The 14,336-nt window shown below is 40.2% G+C and overlaps 1 protein-coding gene across 1 annotated transcript; it reads left to right on the top strand.

Annotated features, from left to right (window-relative positions):
* The first annotated feature begins 2,102 nt into the window (after window positions 1–2,102).
* Window positions 2,103–14,293, top strand: LOC118120838 (flocculation protein FLO11). The gene is made up of 5 exons (XM_035176214.2): window positions 2,103–2,362; window positions 6,209–6,433; window positions 8,785–9,330; window positions 10,391–10,548; window positions 11,596–14,293. Exons 1-5 carry the CDS (start codon window positions 2,269–2,271, stop codon window positions 11,638–11,640), a joined length of 1,068 nt encoding a protein of 355 aa, XP_035032105.1. The 5' UTR covers window positions 2,103–2,268; the 3' UTR covers window positions 11,641–14,293.
* The last annotated feature ends 43 nt before the right edge of the window (window positions 14,294–14,336 follow it).

A 14,336-nucleotide genomic window follows, 5' to 3' on the forward strand; every position in this document is an offset into this window, starting at 1 on the left:
TACCAGCACATTCATTCAATATGTCGGGGAAAATTGCAATTCAACACAATAAAAAATCTGAATCACGTTCAGATTAATGTTGACATGACTGGTTTTTACACCACAGGAGAAAGAAAGAGAGTCTGTGCAAGTTTCAAGCTCAGCTGGAAGCATATTCCAATGTTTGATGAGAAAGTCTGAATTTAGAGCAGATCGAGATATTCTGCTCATTTGCTCTGAGCGGGGAGGAAAAAAAGCTCTTCAGAGGTGGCAGAGCAGCATTGTCGATGACCTTAAAGGTTCAGTGTGTAAGACTTAAGTGAAAGGCCTCTATTGGCAGATATTATCACCTAAATGTTACAAATTATTGTTTTCTTTACCCTAGAATTGGCCCTTTATATTTAAATACTTTATATTTACATTGGAAGCGGGTCCTCTCTACGGAAGCTGCCATGTTTTTTACAGTAGCCCAAACTGGACAAACTAAACACCTTTTGAGTTTTTATGACAGCTGAAGGCTACAATTAGGTTTCCTTCATGTTTGGAAGGGGAGGGTGAGGTGAGGGGTATTCAGCTGCAACATCCAACTTCACCACTAGATGTCACTAAATCCAACACACTGAACCTTTAAATACCAATCGTACCTCAGAAAACAGAATGAGATTTTCAAAACTAAAGAGGTTGTATTTGGAAAGTATGTTACAATAATGGTAATTTAAAGATTTTCAGTCAAAAAACGTTTAATTAGCTAATTATGTATTTACTGGGTTCATAAATTGTCAGTACAGCTTTTATTTATTTGTTTATTCTTTATTTGAGAGGGGACAATGTACATGAATCAACTTTCACACAAATGCACATGCGTTAGATGGATGACATATTTTCCTCCACTGTCCGTTTGCCAGATGTTGCATCCTGCAGTGATAAGGACAATTATGACACAATAACGCAACAGAGGAAAAAAAACCCCATATATTTTAATGACCTTATTTGGTGTGATGTCCAGCTTCTCATTATTTTATCATGTGCTTCAGGTTCGTTTCGTCTGTTTATGTGCCAGTTAAATCCTTAAGAAAATAAGACATTGTTTACATTTTCAAGAACATCTTATTTTACAGATTATAAATAAATAGATTTACAAGACTTCAGCTATAGTGCAATAGCGCCTCCACGTGGGGTAAAGAAGACATCACACTACAGTAAAATACACTGTAGACACTGTGTACTGCATTGCACACCCTATTAAAAATACCCCAAACAGGCAATGCAAATTTTTTTAAATTGTCTTCATATATTCCTTTGTGCTAATAAACAACATGATAAATAGTAAAAAAAAGTAAGAATGTCATCTTTAATTCCAGAAGTCCCTTTTGAGAAATTACGGGCTTAAGGGCTTTATGATATATATAATTCATAACAACAAATATAATTATAACTAATAAATAATACATTATAGACATGTAAGAGGTTAATAAAGTCCAAAGGGTTTAAAAACTCTCATATTACACAATATGACTGAATAGACTAAATGCATAAATCTATAAAAGATCGCTTGTAAACTGTAAAAAGTTATTTTACAGATAACATTTGTATTCCGTAAATTAATATCAGGGGAAAGTATATTTTTTTGTATTAATGTATTCAATCACTAATTGGTCTTGAATATTACAATGAATTTTATGTAAAATACAAAAATACACCTCCTATAGCTGAAAGTATGTATTTGTATTATTTGTATTTTTACCTCCCTAGACTAACTACTGTTTTTCTTACTGTAATGTGACTGTAAGTGTTTGGCAACTTTTGCTGCCAGACCATTTTTTACGGATATATTTTTTTACAGATATAAATGTAATGTCAAATGATTGTGTGAGTCTCATCGCTTCGAAATATGTCTGCGTTGATACACAGTCGTACATTGTGCTGCTCACTTCCCTGTTATTCTGATACGTGCTGTTTGGCGGATAGGTGTCAGTCTGCGCACTAAACCAGCGCCATGGCACAGTCAGAGCCAACAGGGAACACGTGGCACTGGAGAGAGAGAGAGAGCGAGAGAGAGAGAGAGAGAGAGAGAGCGAGAGCGAGAGCGAGAGAGAGAGAGAGATGTACACCCTCCTCCTCCTCCTCCTCCTCCTCCTTCAGTCCCTGCAGCCACGCACACACAGAGCTGCAGTGCGCAGTAGGACCGTGTAACTGTAACAGCGTCGCCTGCATCTGACTGGGATTTCGAGCGACGTATTCAAGTGTCCTGTGACAACAAGACGAGAGGAAACGACATTTACTGTTGACATGAGGATGAGTGAGATGATGGAGAACAAACTCTGGACGGTCCTCTGTGCCCTGCTGCTGCTACTGACTGTTAACTTGGGATCCACTGAAGATGGTACGTCATGATTCTGTCTTTATTTCCTCTTTTGCTTTTTGAGTAATTAAATCATCAATATGTGGCTGGAATTGTCACATTTTGCTCCTCACAACACACTCACAGTCACTACATTGGCTTTCATCTTTGTCCTGTAGAGACTTACTCTGACTTTAACCTACTACTTGCCAAACACTTGCCCAACCTTAAAACATAAATGTAGGTATTCATAGGTATTTGGGGCATTCTTCTGATCATTGAGCAGCTGTGGATCATAGAGGTAACTCTGTGTTTTCACTGTTTGTTTCCACTGTTCAACAAAGTCACTGACCGGCTGCCTCAAGTTTTAAACTAACATTTGTACAGTGATTTAGAGGAGATTTCAAAATATCGCGATATAGCCTAAAAGTATCGTAATATTTGTTTTTAGCCATATCGCCCAGCCCTACCTACATTATATGGAATTTGCTTTTTGTCCCAGTGATGTCACTGTAATTTTATTCAAACTCAGAGTTTTGTTTCCGCAGAGTCAGTTCTATCTTTCACATCAACCCCCTACTTCCTCTCTCTGTGTGTACAACATTTACACACCTCACAAACCTCCCCCCCCCTCCCACACACACACACACCTTCTGCTTTCTCCACTCCACATACTGTACCTTTCCTCCTTTGTCCCCTCCTACCTCTCTTCTCTCTTTCCCTGTCAGCCCCTCTCATGTCAGAGTATAATGAGATGATTGACAGTAGAAGAGATTTCATTGGGTACAACTGTCCTATCAGCCCTTCAAGCTAAACTGAATTCAAGCTGAATTCATAAGAACAGAAAACAGCAGAGATCCACTGGAGGACATTTATTGGCTATAAATGAGCAGGGAAGCACATTGTAATGAACGACTGTGTGAAGCAGAACACTGTCATCTCACTGGCTTCATTCTAATTGGCTTTCCTCTGCACAGTGCCTTATGTAGACTAAATTAACACATTTAAATACAGTGTGGCTACTGTAGCAGGTTCAGTACAGTGACCTATTTAAACAGTATGTTGTCTGTATTTGTCTTTATGTGCATAAACATATTTTAAGCAGAATTTAAAGACAAGAATTTAAAGACAACCCCATAATTATCTTGTTTCTATGGTCAACGTCTCATGACTTTGAGGAACTAAGGAAGTTTGGATATTAACTTTATTAACATTCTCAATTTCTTCAGATTCTGTCCAGATAATGAAGTTTAAAATCATTAGTAAATATTTGTATTTACAAATGATGAATGGACTGTATCAATATGGAGCTTTTACAGTCTTATCGACCACTCAAAGCTCTTCATCGTACAAGCCACATTGACCCATTCATGCAATCATTCAAACAGCGCTATTATATGCTGCGCTTTATTTGTCACACACTGCTGTCAGGAGACATCTGGGGTTCAGTATCTTGCCCAAGGACACTTCGGCATGCAGATGGGGATTGAACCACCGAACTTCTGGTTTGAGGACGACCACTCTACCCCTCAGCCACAGCCGTTGCCATCTTTGAATAATCAATAACCTATCTACTCTTCTATTTACTATAACTCAAACAGTACTTCATATAGAATGATTATATGAGCTAAAGTTAATTTAATGTTTTATAGTCTCATGGAAACTAATTATTTGGTAGAACCTCACGTGAAGCAGAATTTGATTCACATTAAAGCTATTGAAGTTCTCATGTGGTATAATATGACCTAGCAGGAGTGGAAAAGAAGATGAGAGGCCAGGAGCATGACATGCTGCATGAGAGGTCACACACAGACTGCCAATAAACAGCTAAAATAAGTGCTGACAAGGCCCAGCACAGAGCTGCTTCAGTCCTCCACTGTTTTCAGTTCCACTTAAAGGAAAAATCAGGTCAAAATGATCTGTGCTATCGACTCCAAAACTCACAATCACATGCTGTGATAGCAGCTTTATGTGTTTTTATATGAGCGGCTGCATATAGGTCTCACAGAGAAGGGATTACTAGTATGATAGGCTGGTGCTGAAGTTGCAGACATCTGCTCGCAGAGAAACGGTTGGCTGTTCTGTTCCCCTCACCGGCAGGGTCAAGAAGTGAGAAAGAGTTCCCATACACGCTGCAGTGGTCTGAGAGGCTGTAAGAGCCTGTAATATCTACACAGAGGAGTGAGCAACAGTGGAAACAGTGGTTCTCTTTACCTATCTACTCTACTCTACTCTACTCTACACACACACACGCACACACACACAGTTATATGTTCACAAAACAGACCTCAGCATTTGACCTAAGCTGCTCTAATGGAGCTAAAGTGAGGGAACAAGGCCAGTATTATACAGCCAAGCACCTCTGTCTATTTATATGTCTACTTTGTATCATTTGCACAGGTCTCTCTCTCTCTCTCTCTCTCTCTCTCTCTCTCTCTCTCTCTCTCTCTCTCTCTCAGTGTGTGTGTGCTGATGAGCTGTGTGAGTGATTATACAGGTAATGAGAGGTATCACGGCAGTAACTGAGCGGTAATGACATTACAGTACATGAGTTCTCTGGTCTTCATCAAAAGGAAGCCGGCCGGAACACAGATGAAGTCTGGTGCAGTGGTGCTAAATACATCAAGGAGAAAATTCAAAAGAGAGGCAAAGAGTGAGAGAGAGAGCGATGGAAGGTCCTCGTTAAAACGATATTACTTCATAAACCAAAAATTACTTTTGTCTCATGTGGTTTGTAACTGATGCCATGAAAAGTAAAAGTAAAAGTTGGTCCTTATCCATTTTATGTTATAGTCTGAAATTATGTTTTACATTAATGTGGCTGTGTTGTGATTTATTGCAAATTTCAGTATTTATTTAGCTCAGTAGTTCCAAATCTGGAGATCAGGACCACACAAAGGACGTAAGATAAATGCGAGTGGTCACAGTACAGTTAACAAGATGAATAAACAGAATACTCCTGCAACACAAATCATTATTTTTCAATTTTCCAAAATGAGGAAACACCTAAACTCTTGCGGTTTGGTGGGATGAGGATACATCACTTAAGTCAAACTGCTCACAAGTCAGTGGGTCATAGCTTCACTTTGCTTCACTCAAAGTCAAAAGAGGTTCGGAAGATGAGACAAGATAAGATAAGATAAAACCTTATTGAACCCATGCCAAGGAAATTGTGTTGTTAAATCAGCAGATAGTCAGAATGAGGTAGACAAGTCCCTTTGGCAGATGTGGATCGGTATCCAGCAGTGATAAATAATAGTGTTATAATAATACAATAATATAATAATTATACTATGGGTGTGAAATATGAGGGACCCCCTGAAAGCCTCAACAGCAAAATTCTGGGGGGTCTAAATCTTCTAAAAATTATTTCTCACTCCTAATTTTCATTAAAATGTCTTCTAAGAGAGAACTATGTCCAGTTTAGGTGGGGACCCTCTTAAACTAGGGGGGACCCTCCCGATTGCCAATGGCTACTTAGCATTCTGATAAAACTATAGGAACAATAGTTCATACAAGTGAAGCATCTCACTGATATATGCATGTATATTTTTGGGTTTGAATTATTACTATATTGATAAACACTGAATAATATTATTTTCGTTAATTCAAAGAAATTACTTCACAGTCAACAATGTACTTCCCATGACACTGGTCAAATTAGAATTAGTAGTTTTTGAGAAAATCGAAAGACAGAGAGACAGAAAGACAGACAGAAATTTCTCTGTTGAGTCATATCATAGATCCACACTGTCTGTCTGCTGCACAGACAATCTATGGTCTGTTGCTCCATGTTTGGCAGCAATAATAAGCTAATAAGTTGTTAATGACTGAAAATCACTAGGAATTGGCCATTAACTAACTCTGGCACTGTCCTCTCCTCATAAGGTAATGACCAGGCTGCTGCCTCACTAAGTGCTCTGGGGGAGAAGGTCTCCACTGAGGCCCCAGCTGCAGACTCTTCGCCTGCTCCGATCCTGGAAACCACCAGTCGTCTTGCTCCGGCACTTAACGGCTCTGACACAAACACCAGCTCCAGTGGCACCGGCAGTTTGAGCAGTAACATGACTAAAGAGGAGGAAATCATCATTCAGGCTCCTGTGGAAAAAAACGGTAACCATTGACCTCTTATTTATAGAATGAAAATAAGATATATTAAATAAGGAAATATGAAGGTAGATTGATGTTGGACTAAGTCACATATCTGGTCAACTGCGCGTGATGTGATGTTGGAAAATATACACAAATGAAAAACTACTCTCATAATTCTCCTATTAATTGTGTGTGTTTAAGGTTTGAGAGTGTGGAAGATTTGTCACACTTCAGAAGAATTCAGCCAGATGTCCAGCGGGAGGGGGCTCAGAGTTTTACGAGCTATATTTAACAGAGTCCTTATCTCTTCTCTCCATGTCCAGAAGACAAGGCCACATAGTGACAGGGTTATAAAGTGTTGACAATCATGGCACAAATGCAACACAAGCAGAGAGACCAAGACTTCAGACTCAAATTAAAAAACTAGCACAGAGAATGAAAAAAGATCAGAGATGGTGTAAGATATGAGAGCTAATTACTAAGATAATCATATTTCTTTGTTGGTTGGTTGGTTTGTTTCTTTGATTGACAGAAGGATTGCGCTCAACAATTTCCCACCAAACTTGGTGCAAGGATGGAAGATGCGCCAAGACAGATCCTATTCAAATTTAGGACAGATCTGGGCAAAACGGGGCAGATCCAGTAATTTCAATTGCAGTAATAACTTAACATTTTCACCAATTTCCATGGGAATAATGCAAGGATGTTGATGAAAAAATCTGGCATATTTGAGGTACTTCCATTTTTGAGTGTGTCATTCTAGTTCAGTAGGGAACAATTTGGTTCGGAGAGCAATGGTAAAATGTACTTGTAGAGGAGTTTACACCGAAGCGATGGTGTTGAGGAGAGAAGTGATTAAATGCTGTGTGACTTTTCACAAGGTGGTGAGAAGGGGAGAAGTGAAATACTCCCCCCTCCCAGACACACACACACACACACACACACACACACACACACACACACACACACACACACACACACACACACACACACACACACACACACACACACACACACACACACCTTTTTATCCTCTCTCTTCACACATACATACATACACACACACTGTGCTGGTTCACACATTAGATACATAAACATATCTGCAGGCACACTTTCAGACTATTTATATCTATACCATTTAATTAGCTGTTGTAGCTGTGGCATCATACCACTCAGATATCTGGGGTTTTGATATTCAAGTCTTCTGCTTTCATCTCAGTACAATGGAGCTGAATGGATTTTTATTTGTGGTGCTAATAGCGTTGGACATTTACACTTCAAGAGTCTACAGCCAGTGTGAGGCTGTAGGCACAGTGGTGCTTTGAGCTAAATGCTAACACCAGCCTGCTAACAAGCTCTCAATGACAGTGCTACCACGCTCATATCAAGCAGGTATCATGTCCATTATAGTTAGTTTAGCATATTAGCATTAGCACTAAAGATAAAGTGCAGCTGATAAAATGTCATTAGTTTTCCACATAGTCTCTATTTAAGATGGTTGGTATGACTTCTCCCCAAATGTGAAGCCAAATCATCGTGATCGCCACCTGGTGGCTGGCTCCAGTAACCACGCCTCCTCCATGTAAATGGATGGGATGTGGACCAAACTAAAAAGTCGAAATACATGTTAAATAAAATGTTCTCTAAGACGGTTTCTGTCATTTCATTTTATTCTTAAATCCGGGGTTCACATTTCACTTGTTGATGCTATAAAAACAGGTTGAAACATCATGATTGACAGCTGAGACCAAGTATCGATTGGTCGAGCGTATTTGTAGTTTGTATCCAGGACAAGTTGGCTTAATTTCTGAAGAGTGGGAGGAAGTCCATCCATCGTCCGTCTTTGTATACAGTCTATGGTTTTGCAGGTATTTGTACATTAAAATGTTGGTGTTGATTAAAAGTTAAAAGATCAGAGAATTACAATTCATATTGAGGAGGAGACCAATACCACATTTCATGGCCATCCATCTAATCATTATTGCGACATTTCACAAATGTTAAATTCATGGTGGAAGCAGCAGAAAGTCTGACAATCACAAACATGAGAATACATCTTCAGGGAACAATGAATGTTGTAACTATCCATCTAGGAACTACTAACGTACTCCCAATTATTCAATTTGTTGCCATCAATGAAACTTCATTCAGCTCTAGTGTAAAGGCAGAAAACTAGAGATGTATATTTAAAACCTCAATTTCTAGTAGTGATTTGGGTAAACTGGCCCTTTAATTCCTCATATTCTTCTGTCAGATACGACATCACATTTCATATATTAACTAGGCTACTGCCATCATGCTAATAAAGAAATCTCAGCCTGGTAGAATTGTTACTGTATTTTGACGAGAAAGTTGTCTTTTTCTTTTTGTAGATACAAACATCGCCTCTCCCACGGCGCCAGCTGTTCCTGAAAACAGTTCAAACCAAACTGACGGTTTGTCATTGCTCACAACTCCTCAAACTCTTCCTTCTGAGAGCCAGAACACCACCTCTCAAACCACCACCGCCTCCACCTCTCAGACCACCACCACAAGCCCCCGTCATGATACGCCTGTAGCCACAACGACCACCAACTCATCAAACTATCCCACATCGCCAACTCCTGCCTCCATCTCAACCTCAAAGCAGCCGGGCGAACCCAAAACACACCCACCCACATCTGCCCCAACACCTGAGCCACCAAAGCCTGAAACTACCATCACCACCACCACAACTACGGCTACCAGCACCCAGTCCAAGTCAACATCCAGCACCTCCTCCTCTCAAAAGTCCCCCAATACCCCCACATCTCCACACACATCACAGTCCCACGCACCCCAAGACCAAGCGAAGTCCACCACGGGCCCATCGAGCAGCTCCACCCCCCAGGCCAAAGCCCACGCTGACACGCCCTCCCAGCTGAACGTTGGGGGTGACAGTAAGTGCAGAACATCTTCTGTGTTGGTGTTTAAATTTTTTCTGGACTCTTCACTGGCTGGATATTGACAGAGGCAGAAGTGCGTTGGTTTTTACAACAGAGGCAACACTGTGTTTTGTTTTCCAGCACAAACCAGTCCTCCCTTCTACACACACACAGACACACACACGCCACGCATGCCCATCTATATCTTCCACAAGCACTGTCACCACCAGGCACTCCACAATTATAGCTCTGTTTAGGAACAGCACAGAAGCAGTCATGGGACTTGGGCCTTGAGAATGCTCTGTTTCTCTTTCTGTCCGTCTCTCACACCCTTTGTCTGCCTACTCAATGATTTATTCATCCACTTTCTGTGTTTGTACCCTGCATGTTCGGTGTATAATTATTATTTTTTCACCATGAGATGTCTGTTTCCAGGCTTAAGCTGTGGATGGAAAAAAAGGAGGAAAAACTTCTCTCCATTGACAAGCCTGCTTACAGCTAAAATATAAAATCTCTCTGCTCCTCTCGCTCTGTATGGTTTTATAAGGCCACACTTGGCATCCTGCCTCTTTCCATTAGCCAGAGGAACAGGGAGCATTCACTGCTCTGTGGTTGTTGTTACTTTTGACCAGATGATATAAAAAAATAGCCAAGTTTACAAGACAGAATTCCTTTGCAAAACCTCATGCATAGAGATACGTACAAGGAGTTGAAGGTCAAAGAGTGATGATGTTTTCACAGATTATGCAGCACTCTATTCTATGCATTTGATTCCAAATCCAAAAATGCTGCGCTATATATAAATTTCCTTCCTCAAGTACTGTACAGGCAAGGTTAACATCACCATCCTGTGTTTGACATTTCTGTTCTGAGCTACATGATGAACACTCGAGCTCAACTTGTTGCTGTAGCGTCTATATTTAGATCCAGTCACAGTGTCATGTAAGGACCTGTAATTCTTTTTCAACAGCGAAGTTAAATCCATTTCAAACTCCTCATGTGAGCTTGTTTACTTGAGCTACTCTGAGTTAACTGAGGAATGGGCCCTCAGCGATGTCCTCTGTTTCCTTCCCAGCGATGATGGTCCACGAATCGCCCACATTAGACCCTCTCCTAGCCGGCCTGGTGACAGCCTTCATCATCACTGCTGTCGTCATCACTCTGCTCCTCTTCCTCAAACTGCGCCGAAGAGACAACCGACCAGAGTTCCGCAGGCTGCAGGATTTACCTATGGTGAGCTACAGTCCTGTCTCAGAGACAACATTTACTTAAAAGTATTTATTTGGAATTACTGAACATTTACTGCTACAAACCAAATCTGTACCACTTTTTGAAAAGGTAACTAATGGCTTAAAGGATTCTTAATCAAAAACTAATGCTCTATCAATCTGTTATGTCTATTATACCATATAATATGTACAAACCATCAATAAGAACAGCTTTTAAGTTGACAGGCTGGTGTTTATCCTTCCCCACCATCCGGAAATGAGGCCAAAATATCCCAGATACAAACGCTGTCTGCACAGTCGTGATCTTGCCGAAACACACGCTTGCCCAATTGTGAGGCAGTCTCAGCTGTCAGTAACAATTTACCCCAGTTTTATAACATCACATAAGTTATTAAAACCAAACTTACCAGGAATATGAGAACTATGGAATATGAGGACATATGATGATAAGAACTACCTAAAATGACAGGAACCCCCTTTGAGAAAAGAATACGTGCCATGCAATTTTACTTTTTAGTTTGATCCTGACCCATCCGTGAACATGGAGAAGGCAGGGTTTATGACCTATACTGCAGCCAGCCACCAGGGTGGCGAATAAGACGCTTTGGCTTCCCTTTTGGGGAGCTGTCATGTCATCTGTCTTGCTTTGTGGTCTTGGACATCTAGCAAGCTTAGTTTATTCTAAGATAAGCTAACTGGTTGTAGCTTCATATTCACCACATATCCATCTTAACTCTCAGCAAGGAAACGTATAAACATATTTTCCAAAACGTCAAACTATTTCTTTAATGACTTTAAATGACTTTAATGACTTTACAATTAGTAACTCGCTTGTCATTGAGCTTTTTCTAATATATTATTAATGGATTCTAATAGATTAATAAAACATTAGTCCATGAATTATTGATCCTTGATAAATATAACCATTGCAACTTATAAACCTGGGGGCACCACAAAATCTATTGTTTAATATGTAAGCACTATTGACCATGTGGACTGTGTAAACACACAGTGTAATGGCTTGTTATGTTATAACATTCTTTCTGTGCAGGATGACATGATGGAGGACACACCTTTGTCCATGTACAGCTACTAATGGATGCAGGATGGAAATTTATGGCACCTATAAAAACCCTCCTTTAATGCAGGCTCATGCTAAAGTGTTTTGCCTTAATCTGCGCCAAACAGAGAGAATTCTGGGTAGGTGTGAGCAAACTCCTGGCTTGCTTTCATTTATCCAGATCGTTGACATATAGGAAAGGACACGATTGAAGCTGCAATGGACAATGAAGACATCGCCTATGATGATGACCCTTGAGCAAGTTCATTTTAATGCCTGTAATTACAAATTCGGCAAATGCATCTTCTCAGTACCGTTTGGTTCATATTTTCCAGCTCATGATTTGGGGTTGTATAATATATTTTAAATTTCCACAGAAATGAAAAATGTCTGTGTGAAGCACAAAGCCACATTGTCAGTTGTATCCATCAGTGTGGTGGTATACAGCTGGACACAGATTCAGCCAGACTCTTTACCAAGGGACGCAGATATAATCTCCTCCATTCAGTTTATGTTGTAATGTCTGGTTAGACTGAAGGTCAATAGCATCCTGACAGAGAGGTCAGAGAAGAAAAATGAACAAGAAAAATACCAAATGGCCTGACTACAGAGTTAATGAGGTTGCACTTTACTTTCTGGAGTGGAAATAAGTCGACAAATATTTTTATGTATGAGAGAAAAATATGTTTTGTGTGTCAGCGTAGAATAAGAGCATGGATGTGTGTTTTTAGGTCTGTGTGCATATGCGTGAGTGTCTTAAGGCTGAATGTATGATTTTTTTTGGAGGCATGGCAGAATATATTTAAACTTGAGTTGAGATGGATGTGTTACTGTTCTTTTGTTTCTTTCCTGGAGTCTTCAGCTCAGGAGAGAGTGCCTTACACAACACAGGATCAGCTTTCGTTGTAAACACTATTTATACTGCAACCAACTAACTTCCAGATTTGCCAGTCTTCTCCAGTATTTTCGTGTGATTCCCATCTTAATACACAATGAGCGCTTGGTTGCTGCTCGGACTTGCCTGTGTTTGAAAGACTAGCCTTGAGCGTGTTCGACATGAAGCACTCACTCATACGATGACAGTTTGCAGACTGAAATTGGCCAGTGGCCTTTCCGCAGAATGTTAGCATTGTCCTGTGCAGTGTAAATACTACTGATGACTGTTTCATGGAAAGACAACTTTGTGAAACTCTTCACTTTTAATCACTTCTTTACTCTTCACCAGACAGAAACACATTGACTGCAATGGCACACCGTAGAGCGTATACCTCCGCCAAGGCCCAACAGACCCCATAAATTCAATCAAGCGGCACCAACTTTCTCACACTCGTAGACATTAGTTCTCTCAATGTGCCTGATTTCTGTCATCAAGGTCCATGAATTTTTACCTGAGGAAATGGTGAAAACGTTGAAAAACACCCCATCTCACAAAATACTTGGATCCACCCCGTGATCTGGATTCACAATAGAATTTAATAGGTTCTTCCCTGACAAATACTGCATCATTCCACCAAGTTTTGTGGACGTTTGTCCAGAGGTTTTTGCGTAATCTTGCTTAGAAACAAAGGGGACAGGGGTGAAAACATAACCTCCCTGGCAGAGATAGAAATGTTGCAAGGACTGATGGGATAGCATCTTGTTCCCAGCAGGCGAGCTGTGAACTATACCATAGATTTTTCCGTGTTTTAAGCTTCGCTGTGTTTTCGCTTTGTAAATGTGCAGGAAAAGATGAGTGGAAGTTAGACACACACAGGAAGACAGAAGAACCCCATCAATACAAAACATACACAGCTCCTATTTATTTAAGACTTAGCTCATGAACTGATACATCAAGCTCTTGAAATGGAGCTAACTTGTTTGGCATAAAATTTTGTGCAATGAAAAACTGAAAATTAACAGAGAAACTCAATGTAACAGTGCCTTAATCTAAGGTTGAGCCCACAGAAAAGCTTCAGTGCTCTTTGGCACAGATTCTAGTCACCAGTTCACTCACTGGGACTGTCGACTAACATGCTGGTCCAAATTCTCCTTGGGTGTTTAGATGGGTTGAGATCTGGTGGATGTGAATCATCTTCATACTTGTCAAACTATTCAGTGAGTCCATGTCAATCGTATACTTCCAGTATTAAAGTTAGGGTTGGTAATTGGTTTCTCAAGCACATTTTAGCTTATTTGTGGAAATCCTCTTCACGTCCTGATAGCCATCAACAAATGAAGTTGTATGAAGAATAAAATGGTATCTGTGGCCATTGCAGGACTGTAATAAACATAACAAATCTTTTCATTCGGACCCAATGAAGTGATTGGCTGGCTTACCTGTCTGTCACTAACCGACCTGCCTGAGAGACGATAGTCAGAAGTTAGCGAGCGGGTCACGGATAAAAGTCTTCTTCTAGTAAATATCAGGCAGTGATCGTTCATGTGTTTTGGGGACGTAGCTTTGGCGAGAAGGCCGATGGGAGGGGATGGAATGTATCAGTTGCTTTTTATATCTTTTCTGGAATTACCAACTCTAGCTTTAAATTAGACACTTAAGATTCCCGATTGAAAGCCAAAGTTGTCTGTAAACTCCTGTATTTGTTCACTTCTTTAAATGTCCTAAGTATCCTGATTGCACACTGAGGCTTTGTTGTCAAACATGGAATATGGACTGTTGATGTTGTATGATTAAAGGTATTTTGAGACAAAACTCTGCGTTTCCTCTTATTCCCTCCTCGGATCTGTTATTACCA

This window comes from Hippoglossus stenolepis, chromosome 14, assembly GCF_022539355.2.
Source record: "Hippoglossus stenolepis isolate QCI-W04-F060 chromosome 14, HSTE1.2, whole genome shotgun sequence".
Classification (NCBI taxonomy): domain Eukaryota; kingdom Metazoa; phylum Chordata; class Actinopteri; order Pleuronectiformes; family Pleuronectidae; genus Hippoglossus; species Hippoglossus stenolepis.

What these genes read in the sequence shown, in the direction of transcription:
- LOC118120838 (XM_035176214.2), top strand. Translation starts at nt 2,269, where the DNA reads ATGAGGATGAGTGAGATGATGGAGAACAAACTCTGGACGGTCCTCTGT. An exon ending in GGCTCCTGTGGAAAAAAACG is followed by an intron (nt 6,434 to 8,784) that starts GTAACCATTGAC and finishes TTCTTTTTGTAG; the next exon opens with ATACAAACATCGCCTCTCCC. An exon ending in GCTGAACGTTGGGGGTGACA is followed by an intron (nt 9,331 to 10,390) that starts GTAAGTGCAGAA and finishes TTTCCTTCCCAG; the next exon opens with CGATGATGGTCCACGAATCG.